This window comes from Meleagris gallopavo, chromosome 2, assembly GCF_000146605.3.
Source record: "Meleagris gallopavo isolate NT-WF06-2002-E0010 breed Aviagen turkey brand Nicholas breeding stock chromosome 2, Turkey_5.1, whole genome shotgun sequence".
NCBI classification, from domain to species: Eukaryota; Metazoa; Chordata; class Aves; order Galliformes; family Phasianidae; genus Meleagris; species Meleagris gallopavo.
The window spans coordinates 34,113,139-34,125,034 of record NC_015012.2 but is presented as its reverse complement, the minus strand read 5'-3'; the positions used below and the strand labels follow the sequence as shown (position 1 = coordinate 34,125,034).

At 39.5% G+C, this 11,896-nt stretch overlaps 1 protein-coding gene across 1 annotated transcript in view; it reads right to left on the bottom strand.

Moving 5' to 3' along the window:
- Positions 1 to 1,281: 1,281 nt before the first annotated feature.
- Positions 1,282 to 11,896, bottom strand: part of LOC100548382 (kinesin-like protein KIF6) — a 35,438-nt gene continuing 24,823 nt past the window's right edge. The window contains exon 7 of the mRNA XM_031552188.1: positions 1,282 to 1,455. Within this exon, the coding sequence (XP_031408048.1) occupies positions 1,282 to 1,455 (174 nt within the window). The remainder of the gene's footprint in view (positions 1,456 to 11,896) is intronic.

Genomic DNA, 11,896 nt, shown 5'->3' with positions numbered 1-11,896 from the left:
CCCGTTCCATGACTGAGTGGTTGATATAGCCACTGTGCTGGCTTATGTGATGGGAAAGCCTATGCTAGGAGATATTCCACATCTAGTCTCCTCTGAGGGATGCCATACAATGAAAAGCAAACTAGACTGAGATGGAGAAAAAGCAACTGTCCTGACTGCATCTGTAAGGAGCATATGTTGTCAGAGAGAGGTTCTGCAGAGATATGCTTTGGAAGTGAAACCTCTAGACTTGTTCTGGGACTTGGGTTGCCTTATCGTGCCATTTCAGAATTCCTTTCTTCTCCCCCATTTATTTCTTACTAGATTTTCTTCCAGTACTGTAACGCCTTCCTTTCCAAGAAGCTGCTTTATTTTCTTCACAGCAGCCTAATCATGTTGGCTGGTAATGTGAAGGAACGCAAATGTAGCAGATTTTTATGAACGTGTTTGCCCCAGTAAAAGCTCAAGGGCTGTCACAGCCAAGACAAGTATCTGTGAATAAAGAACTCTTCTTGATTCTGCAGTTGACCTGTTCAAGTGTATTTGCCAGTATAAAACTAATATATAGAGAGCAGGTGAAAGCTAAGAGGAAAGAAAGAAGGAGAAAATTCCAGATGTGGAGTGCATTAAGCTGACTGTTTCCTTTCTGTTTCAGAATTTCTTTTCTCTGCTTTGCCACTCCAGTAAGGAGTGACACTATTTGCAGGGGTTTGTGAGGTTGAAAGTTCTTTGTGGGCTGTTAGTCATGGTTCAAGGTGAAAGCTACATCTGAGGGGAAGGTGGGAGGAGGACTGGGAGAGGAGCTACTGATTTGTCAGGAGATATATTCAGTGTTTTATAAATACATGGGCTGTCACTCAGTATACTTGAGTCTGGATGTAGTCATAACAGCCAGGGAATGGTTAGTTCTTCACTGGTAGACACTGACCCTAGAACTAAGCAGTGTAAATGCAATATATACAGAGCAGATGTCTTTTCAGTTTTGCTTTGCAAAATAGAAAGCAGTTCTGTATTACAGTTTATGACAATCACAGTGCAACCCTGAGGTTTTAAAAGTCTATATTATGTGTTCTGAAGTGCTGTCTCATGGTTTCACAGAGCTGAGTAAGCAAATTCTCTGGATAGCTTAGTGGCCTTACCACACTGTATCACTTGTCTGCTGCTGTTCCTGTTGGTTATTTTGGTTGTGCTCCTCATGTGTAAGAGAGATCATTCAGTTCATCTTGAAATCAGTCAAAAAAATTTCTTACCAAGTCCAGACTTGGTGTGCACAGTCTGTATTTTATTGGCAGAGAGACACAGCTAGAGCTGAAGAGCATCTGAAAGGTATCTCTTAGATTCTTCTGGTTCTGCTTTATCTTCCATAATACCATAAAATACTCCAAGGTTCAGTAGAACTCCAGAAACCTTTGTTGTCACTGCAAGCCACTCGTCTGACCTAACTGTTGAAAAATTAGGGGACACAATTTCCTGACACTTAAAGGGAATTATGGGTGCATAGTTTGGCTCTCAGTGCTTTAATTGCTGTGAATTTTCAAACCTGGGTCAACCCTATAGAGATCTGACCTTCTCTCTTCCCCTCCCCTGCAGCCTCCAGGCAAGCACAGTGTATTCCACAATTAAAACAAAATTGGCTGCTCTGATTATCATTGGATAAAAGAATTTTCATGTCTGTTCCTGTGGGTTTTTTAGGTTATTGATTGGTGGTGTTGCTTATGGCTTTTCTGTTTTCACCAGCAATATTTTCTAATATCACACTCCTTTAAATTGTTGCATTTGCAGGATATATACTAGCATGCATTAGATGTGATTCATTTCTTATATTTCTGCAGTTCCACTTATCAAACAGAATAACATCACCACTACCACTCTGCATGTATCAGACTGAGGGCTTGTTTTCTTATAAGCACTGTGTAAATATTATGTTTCATAGTGCCATGTAAATTAGTTAAATGGGAATTATTAGAATGGTTCTCAGCCAATGTAAATAGGTATGGGAGCTCCTATGCACCTAGGATGCATGTATTCCAACTTAGGATTTGCCCTGGTATCTTCAGATTGGTAGTGAATGACCTGAGGCACATGTAGTGCAAGACTGCTGTCATTTGTATCTGTGCAAGTTTTTTGTAATTCCATATTGTTCAAGAATCTTATTCCATTATTCAATCTTATTCAATTATGAGTAGGTTCAAATAGCATCAGAATTTTGTCCAGAGAAACTGAGGCCCAAATTGTGCAAAGCAACCTGTAATTTTGGCTCTTTATTTTTAGTGTCTTGTTAAGACACTTGAAAACTGAGACAGACAAAATTATAAGCTGCTTTTGAAATGCTAGCTGAATGATTTGGGCAAATCTACATAATGGGTTTGTTTTTTCTCACGTGCTTTTTACAGCACTGTAACTCTGTAAAAGTCAGCTAAGTAACTGGTGTTTCATAGCAGTGGGAGTCACAGAGGAATGTGTCCCATGTTGCCAAAAGCTCCCATGAGCTTTGGTGTGTCAGTCCTGTGCATATTTTTCTTGAATATCTGGATGTACTTTGATTTGATTTGCTGAGAACTGAGAACCGTGTAGTCACATGGCCACAAATACATCACGCAGTAAGCAGTGCTGTTGTCAGTGCAGGCTAAAGAATTTTTAGGGCTGTATGTTAAAACTGTGCCTGATAATGGTCAAGCTGGCTTTTTCCTACAAAGTATTAACCTTAGGCTTTGTGTCCTGTTAATATGCTGACCAGATTTCATGTTATGTTAGATTTTCATTTTCAAATTTTTTTTTTTTTATTTCAACACTTGAGGTATTGGTTTCTTCAATGATCTTTATGGTGTCAGATGACATCTCCTAATGGTAGGAGTTTTCTAGGCCTGGAACAACGTGGGATAACAAATCTGACCAGGAGAAATTCGTGTTTTTTTGGATTTGGTAGAAAATTTAATCTGAGAGTACTGGGGACTTATACCAGTGATAAGGTTTCTCTGGATTTAGGAATTAGAGAGGCTGAAGGTGGAAAAAGGGAAGTAGATAAGAATGGGTGATCTGGAATTTAAGGAGTGAGACCTGCAGATCATAATGATGTGTTTAGACTGCAGGAAAATGGAAGGAGAGTTAACCTCGAGAAACTAGGAAAAATTTGGCAGTAAGGGAGGAATAGGCTCCCTCCCTGAATAACAAGTGCTTGCAAACTTCCCAGTTTTGCTGAGTACAAAGTATTAATCATTGCAGTTGATATTTCTGCTTATGAGATCTAAAGTTTGCATTCATTTTTGTTTAGCGTATTTTCCTCTTATTGTGCCCCAAGTTGAATTAAATGCAGGCAGTGTATGTGCCAGTCCAGCTATTTCTTGAACTGTGGGCAAAACTGAGCTGTGAAAACCCAAAAACTCTTCACTGTCTCTTTGATATATTACTTTTTTTTTTAAGAAGGTATAAAAAAGGAAACATTTTTACTCTTACAGCTTTTATTATTCAAAGTATTAAACAAACTTGATTAGAGGGGCTCTGTATTTTTTTTGCTGCTTAAAAAACTGAACTAATGAGTCACAAAGTCTTAAGAGGAACTGCACAGTACTCAGTAGGAAAATAGTCATTTTAGAAGAAAATCAGATCCAGTTTCACCTTTCAAGATCTGATGAGATGAGTTCCCAGGGAGTTTTCATAAATTTAATACACAAATGCACATAATATATGGAAAAAGAATATTTCTATCAATGAACACCATCAGGGTTGGGTTTGATTCTGAAGAAGTCATACAAAATTACATTTTAAGGCTTTAATGTCATCTGGTAATGCTCCCTTCTCCCAAGACAAAGCTGTGGGAAGAGATGAAAAATCTTAGGGAATGTGCCTACTAGTAGCTATTAAATATGATAAACTGGCTGTATTCCCATCTTCTAGTACTAAACAGCTAAGAGAACTGAGCAGGAGTAGGATCAGACTATATATGGTATTTTGGTTTGCTTTCCCTAACTATTTGCAGCTGGCTGTTATTTGGAGATAAAGTACTGGTTTAGATGGATGTCAGGTCTGACTAGTTGTAGAGGAAACTGACCAGGTACGTATAAATCTTTGCAAAATTGTTCAAATATTTGAGTCCTTTAAATGTAAAGGATGATCATGGAGAAATTATACCTTCATTTGCAGTACTGTCTCAATCTTCTTGTCAGTTAAGAAAGGTGACTGCCAGCTTTCTCTGTCTCCCAGTTCAAATCTGGATTACAGACATTGCCAATTTTTTGTACAAAGGATTTCATTGGCTCTTTCATTCACTTTTCCAATAATTTTTAGAAGTGTTTCAGATTTTCTCTTGAGCTAAAATATTTCTGTAAACTTTTATATTTCATAAAGTGTACTCATGAACTGCATGATTGTTGCTGTTTTTTTCATAATTAACAAATATTTTGGGTACTTCTATTTTCCAGGAAAGCTCAGGGTTTTAAAACAAATTTGAAGGCTATTTTTAGATGTTTCAGGCTGATCTTGAAAAATCATTAATCTATTTGCACGCTCTTGGTCCTACGCTGTCATCTGTTTTCTCTCAAAGCTGTGACAGAAACGCGTGGGAATTCCATGTTGCTCTGTATCAGCCTGCCAATTCTCCTAATTTCCTTGTCAAAGAAAGCAACCTTTTCAAGATGGAATGAAACTACTGTAGAGCTCTATAAGTATCCTTGCATATATCTGTTTGTGTGTATAAGTTTCCTGGATATTTCTAATATATTACATGATGTAACTTGGTTTCCCTCTAACACAAAGCTAAAGCTGTTCCCTAAAAATGTTATAACGGTCTAATCCCTCTCTGTAAATATGTAGTCAATAAATCTTCAGCCATATCACTTCTACTTTCCATTGATTTAAGATCAAGCCCTTGAATGCAGTGGGTATGGTTTACTCATTGGCCAAATTGTTTCTTACAGAGGTGTAGCAATCTTTAGCCATTAGGGGTTAAACCAAGAGAATGTATTCTTGCCTGCAATCTTCCACTACAACGCTATGTGAGGACACAGGAAAGAGGTTTTATAACGTTAGCAATTTATTCTTTGCATTCAGCACTTTCCTTTGGAAAATTTTAGAGCTATTAATGGATTTAGCTCTCTGTGAAACTGAGGCACTGCCTATTCAGATGCCTGCGACTTGACAGGAGTACGTACTACCATATGCATACTCTCATTGCATATAGGTCAGAGTTTGACAAAGTCATGGCAATTATACTCTTATGACAGTGCCTTTACTGTTTCTTTTGTCTCCTGCCTTGTTGGCAAGTCATATATTGACAAAAGTTATACTTTTTCCAGAATACAAATTTATCCCAGAGTGCAAATTTATCACAGAATTGCAGGAGTTGGAAGAGACCTTGAGATCATTGAGACCACCTTCCCTGCTAATGCAGGTACCATACAATAGGTGCACAGATAGGCGTCAAGAAAGATTTGGAATATCTTTATAGAAGGAGAATCCATATCCTCTCTGGACAATGTTCTGATGCTCTGTCACCCTTACTGTAAAGTTCCTCCACAGATTTGTATGGAACTTCCTGTGTTCAAGTTTCAGGCCATTGCTTCTTGTCCTGTCACTACACATCACTAAGAAAAGCCTGTCCCTACTCATTTGTCTTCCACCTCCCTTTAGATAAACATTAATCAGCTCCTCTCTTAGACTTCTTTTCCCCAGACTTAACATGTTATTCAGCCTTTCTTTGTAAGAGAGATGCTTCAGGCCCTTAATCATCTATGAGGTCCACTGCTGGACTCCTTCCAGGAGATCCCTGTCTTTTTTGCACTGGGAAATCCAGAATTGGGCATGATGTTCTAAACGTGGCCTCACCAGGGCAGAATAGAGAGGGAAGATCACCTCTCTCAACCTGCTGGCCATGTTCTTTTTAATGTATCCCAGGATATCATCACCCTATTAGAGAGAACGTGTACTCCTTCCTTTGTTTCTCACTCCCTGATTTCTATGCTTCCCAAAGCATCTAGTCATAATCTTTAATTCCTTTTTTTTTTTTTCTCTCCATCCATCAGTTAGGATTTTTCCTGTATTAAGGATACAGAATTCATGTGTTTGCAGTAGTGATTACTTCTAAGAGATCTGCCCTAACTAGGCGGAATGAATTTATTTGTTTGATTTAGCAGCACAAAACTGTAGATAGGGTTTGTCAGGATATTGTTCTTCCTTACAAATGTTGTCAGGAATGGGGCCGTCAGTTAATGCAGACAGTCTTGGTTTTCTCACTGAGTCACTGGCCATTAAGTTGGGATGCCTGGACTGTGAGTACCCTGCTTAAATCCATTTGGCGGAATCCTGACCCCCTCCAGGCAGGCGACCCCATCAGCATCTGCACAACAGATGAAAGCAAGCAAGATCTTGACCAAACATGAGGGGACTTCAATCCTTTGCTACTTTTGCAGCCGTATATACAGCGGGAACCAATTAAACTGTTTCTAACAGCTGAATGCACAGAGAGACAGTTGGTTTTGTTCTAGCCTGTGTTCTGATCTGTCAGCATCCTCCTGCACTGCTATACAGGGAGAGAGCAGTAACCACACTAGGGCCCTGCCAATATGAACTGTCTTCCAACTGTGCCCTACTGAGATATGAACTTGCCCTCATTGCTTGTTTCATACTTTTACTGCCCTAAGGGTCAGGCATCCCAATGGGTGAATTTCTCCAGCTCAGTTGTAGAGGCTCCAAAATGTGTTGCCAATGACAGAAGTACAAAGCTTGACCTTAGTCTTTCATCATCAGCAGGATTCAAGCAATCTGTGTGAGTGTTTCTAAGTCTTTGGCACTCACCATTACTAAGTTACAGGGAGAAAAACAGATGCATTTTCTGACTAGGTGAAATTTTCCTGGGGAGACCAATGAAGTGTTTTCCAGCTGTGCCTGGGCTTATCTAGAATAGTTTCACATACCTGCTGGGGGACACGTGTTAAACTATAAATGTCCAACTGTGCCCTTTGTGACAGATTTTATGTTCTAACAGAGGCAAAAATTAGCAACTCCTCACTGCCTCATCCTCTGCTTACTTATGGTGGTGATGTTTAGTGTGCTCACATCTATTGGGACATCTCTAGAGGCCCATACTCCTTCTGATTTTCACATTTGTTGGTGTAGCTAAACTACTGTGAAATGGGAGCCTTATCCAAGAAAAACCCTACTGTAAATACAAACTGGAGGTGACCTAATATAACATATTAACATTTTTGTATGGTATCATTGCACTTTTTATGAAAAAGCGGTTTAAGAATGCTGCTTCATCAGACTTGAAAGTTAATTATTCAATTACTAGCCTTTATTTTTGCACAGTGTATTGGCAGATACCTGAAGAACCAGACTTGAATCTTCACCTACAGTTCATATTACATACACATCAATATTTTTTGTTTTCACCTTCAGATAAAAAAAACAACAACAACTAAAACTATTATTTGTAGCTCTATCTATTTTTATTCAGACAGCATGAACATTCAGAATGGACTAAATTACGATCATATCATCATAGGTCTAAGATCAGAGAGGTGATACTTTGTCTTTAAACAATGAAATGCATTATGCAGCCTCATTGTCAGCTGCTTTAAACTCAGTGAAAATAGTTGCCTCACTTTAGGCTATAAAACTTATGTAATTTTGCTTCTCATTATTTACTTGAAAAATCCTATGTCAGTATGTGATGCTACTGGGATAAAAGTGCCGTGGAGCCTGCTGGACTGCATGTCTGTTATGCAGTGTCTGTGCCTGTAGGAAACAGGATGTGATGACCCTGTAGTCCTATGAGTGCACATGACACAGAATCCAATTGACCATCCTACAGCCTGTGGTGACATGGGAGTGCAGCAAATTAAAATGGAAGCAGATGGTGAAAAAGCCTCCTCTGTCTTTTGCCTTCTCTTCTTTCAGGGATGTTGCCCCAAGTCTTTGATTCAAATAGCTTGCTGAGGAAGTGTGTCTCTGAGCTATGATGAAACGGCCCTAGGACTGCTGTGAATTCTTTTGCTCTCTCAAGAATAAACTTAATTCACAAAGAAGCTAAAGGGCTCTTAGCAATTTGGTCTCAGACTTGAGAACAGTAATTCCAGAGAAATGGAAAATACTTTCAGATTTCAATGAAAAATACCCATATTTTAATCTGTAGCTTGCTTCTGCAGGATGGCCACTGCTATTTACTTGCTATTGGCTGTTTGCACGTGTCAGGATATGTGCTTTCCCATGTGTTAACTGTTTATCTATGTATCTACCTGCTTGTTTTTAATGGAACAGGCTACATGACTGAAACGTATTTTTTAGGTTTCCTGTTTAAACTGTGTGACCCTAAGCCAATGAGCTCCTATATTTGCATTTGGACTTCTAAAGCTGAATTGATCACTGAAGTTTCAGAGCCTTGTTTCTAGAGTCTTATTTGTGGGTTATACATTCTGTACCTTGTGATGCTGAAAGGATAGGAAATGATGGGCCCTGTAGACACAGTGAAGCTCTCCCTCTCCCTTCAATTTAAATAAATAAATAAATAACAAGCAGTTTCCCCCATTCTGTGATACTGAGAAAAAATTTAAATAATCCCTGTGTAGCAGAAGATGCTGTGCTGGACTCGTTTATCACCTGGACTCCAATTATTTTCAGAGTGTTTCATGACATGAACCTTTGGGTTCACAGTCTTTTGTACAACTCCCAGGCAAATGCACTGAAGCTTGAGTTTGTTCATTGGTCAGTGTGTATGCTTCTTGAAATACCAACTTTTACATATTCACTCAGGAAAGACACAGTAATCACTGCATTATATTAGTGTCTGCATATCTGACACACCCAGTGATTTGTTTGCAGACTTTCCCACACCCTCAGAGTTGCCACTTCTTAGTTTGGGTCATTTTTACCATGGCTGTGTCAGATGTCATTTTCCCTCCAGATATTTTTGGGTGTAGCTGATTGCAGCAAGGAGGGAGGATAAGAGAAGTCTGCTTTTTGGAGGATGATATGCAGCTCACCTGAGTTACATAATTAGAGAGTATTAAAACATTTCTGCTTATGATGGTTTTTTCTGTTTGTTTGACTTCTTTTTTCCTCACCATATGCCTCCTATCTGTACACTCACAACTGTTCTTTCCTTTTGTTCTTCTTTCTTTACCTGTGGAACATGATAGTCCTGAGAATTCAAAATGTGTCTAACCAGAACTCATCTCACTGAGTCACTGGGCCAATGCAGGCCTTTCATTTTATTATTGCAATTAGGTATAAGTAGGAAGATTTTGCTGTACTCCTGTTGTACAGGCCTGTCTGCTGTATCAAGGAGTCTAAGTGGTTATGTTTATTAGTAGTTTTGATTTTATGCTTTGTTTGGACTGTGCCAGCTATAGGAGGTCTCCTGCTGGCAAATAATGTCACAGAGCTAAGTGGCCCCTTGTCCTGCCTGCTCTGCTAACTGTGCTGAGCCAAGTAGCATCTGTCAGAACATACGCAAGCATAGAAGGGAAGGGAGGACTTTGTTTACTCAGGCAAACAAATGAGCTGTAGATGAGAGCTGCTCTGCTCTTTGGCCGTTAATTACAGGCTGCACATTTCTCAAGTTCTAAAAGCTAAGCAAGCTTCACCTTGCTTAATACTTGGACAAGAGACCAAAGTCTATAGGAAGAAATACTGATTGTTTACAGGCATGTATGAAGTTTGATGCAGGTTCAAGACTGAAATCTGAGGAACTTGATAACAATATGGCATAAAGTTTCTTGCCTGCGTTCCACAGAGCACTAAACTAGTCATCTTTAAGATAAGGATTCAAGAGTTTAGAGTATTACGTTACAAGTTACATAGTGAATTAAAATTTTGGACAGTACTTTACTTTGTACGGTAAAATGTGTGATTCTCAGATACTTGTCACGAGGCACTCTGTGAATGGGAAACTATCTAATATAACTGCCTTGAATTTCTGGTTTCTGTTTGTTTTCTGGCTACTTGTTTCTGACCTCCTGCAGGCTCTTAAGACCATTAACAAACTGTCCCCTTTAAAAAAAAAAAAAGAAGGTTCTGAATGATCCCTTAGACTCCACCGCTCTGGGAGTGTGGTTACACGGGGCAGTGTAACATACCACATTTATGTAGATATTCTTTAGCAGTAGATCCTTCAGTATTTATCTTCATATTTTGTATAATCTGTGATGAGATCCAGAACACCTCTGCTGTAGCAGACATTGGCTTTTCCTTCTAGAGCTTGGGTTTTCAGAATTCTTCAGTATCCACATCATCAGCTGACTTCAAAAGGAGTTGTGGGTGGTGCAGAGGCATTCAGTCTCTTGCCCAAGGTCACAGCGACAGCCAGGATCAGAGCTTTATGGAGCATTTCCTGGCTCCAAGTAAATAAGTGAACATGACAAACTGATAGAAACTTCTAAGCTGTGCAGATGGGTCTTGTATTTCTTAAATAAGATTTAAACAGCTACACTTTCATAACAGCTGCTATCAGTACCTGTGCAGCAGCAGTAACTACCAGCAGAGTAGGGGCTATTATCTGCAGATGAGGTCATCTTTTCCACTGTAATGATTGTTTTTAAAATATCACAGCTTGGGAATTGCTTGGAATGTCCCTTTGTATGTTGGCTTGGCACTAGCCTACACAGCAGTGGGGTTGAGGCAGTGCTTCTCGGTTCCTTTCCTGAGATCTTACCAACTGTCATTCCTGTGTGGTGCAAGGGATGCAGCAAGCCCTCTTTTTCATATCCTCTGCACTAAGATTAAGGTTGTCTGGAAAACTCTAAAGCTATAGAAAACAGTATGTTAGAGCGGGGCCACAGAACCATCCTTCCTTATGCATCAGCTGAATGTGCTAGGGAGTTCTGGCTACACCTTTGCAGAAGTACAGGAGTTCCCAAGTTCTCCATAGCATGCTCCAGTGATCCAGGTGCACTGAGCAGTATGAAACAGCTACATACTTCAGGAATAATGTAGGCTAGGTTTCTATATGGTGTCAGAATTCAACCAGTGTTGGTTTAAGAACTGAAACAGAAACAGGGCTGCAGAAGTGAACTAAATATTTTTCTCATTTAGCTGAGTTATCTAAGCACTAGGCCCTAAGACGAGCTCACACAAAGGCATCTGGCATTGACTCTGAGTCAGGCACTATTATCCCTCTTTTAAAGAGTCAGAAACAAGAATTGGCTTGCCTGTGCCCACACAGAAATGCACAGCCAGAGTCAGCATTAAACCTTGGTTACTCAGAGGCACTCAGATGTGCAACACGTACCATACTTCTTCCCACACTGCTTTCTATAAAGTAGGTACATTTCTCAGTGGTCAGGTACAAACTCTTTGATCTTTTGCTGTGTTTTGTGTTTTTTCTCTTTTCATGTAATTTTCTTTTTAATTGTAAATACAACTTCTCAAGTTTGCAGTAGTTTGTATCTGTAGAACTTTCTATTGTTGCTGCTCCTGGATAAAATGGTGTGAGATGTACCAGTGGGAAAGGACATATGAGAGCTCCAGAAGTGGCATTTTTTTTTCTTTGTAATAGCAAAGCACAATGCTGAAAATGAGAGAACAGTCAATTTGAGGGAAAACAGTAAGTTCTAAAAGGTCTAGAAACATCAGGTTCATGCTGAGTTTTAGACTTAGATTTCCTATGTGTTGGTAGTTTTTAAATACCTTTGCCTCTCCCTAGATTCTGGGCACAACTATTTGCGTCAACCTCCCTATGGCTCCGAGCAGGATCTCCAGGCTCTTTCCTTTAAAGCCTTTGGAATTTACATAACCCTGCAATTGTAGCAATGCAAAAATGTGGCTCTGGTTACAATAACATGGGTTTAGGGAATGCTGGGAAAGACTGTAGTGCAAAGGCATAAAAACAAAACAAAACCCTACATGCTGTTTTAATTTTCAGCAGCCACGTGAGAACTGTCCTCCAGTTCCTAGCTATAAATACATTTCTGCTGTCATAGGAGGA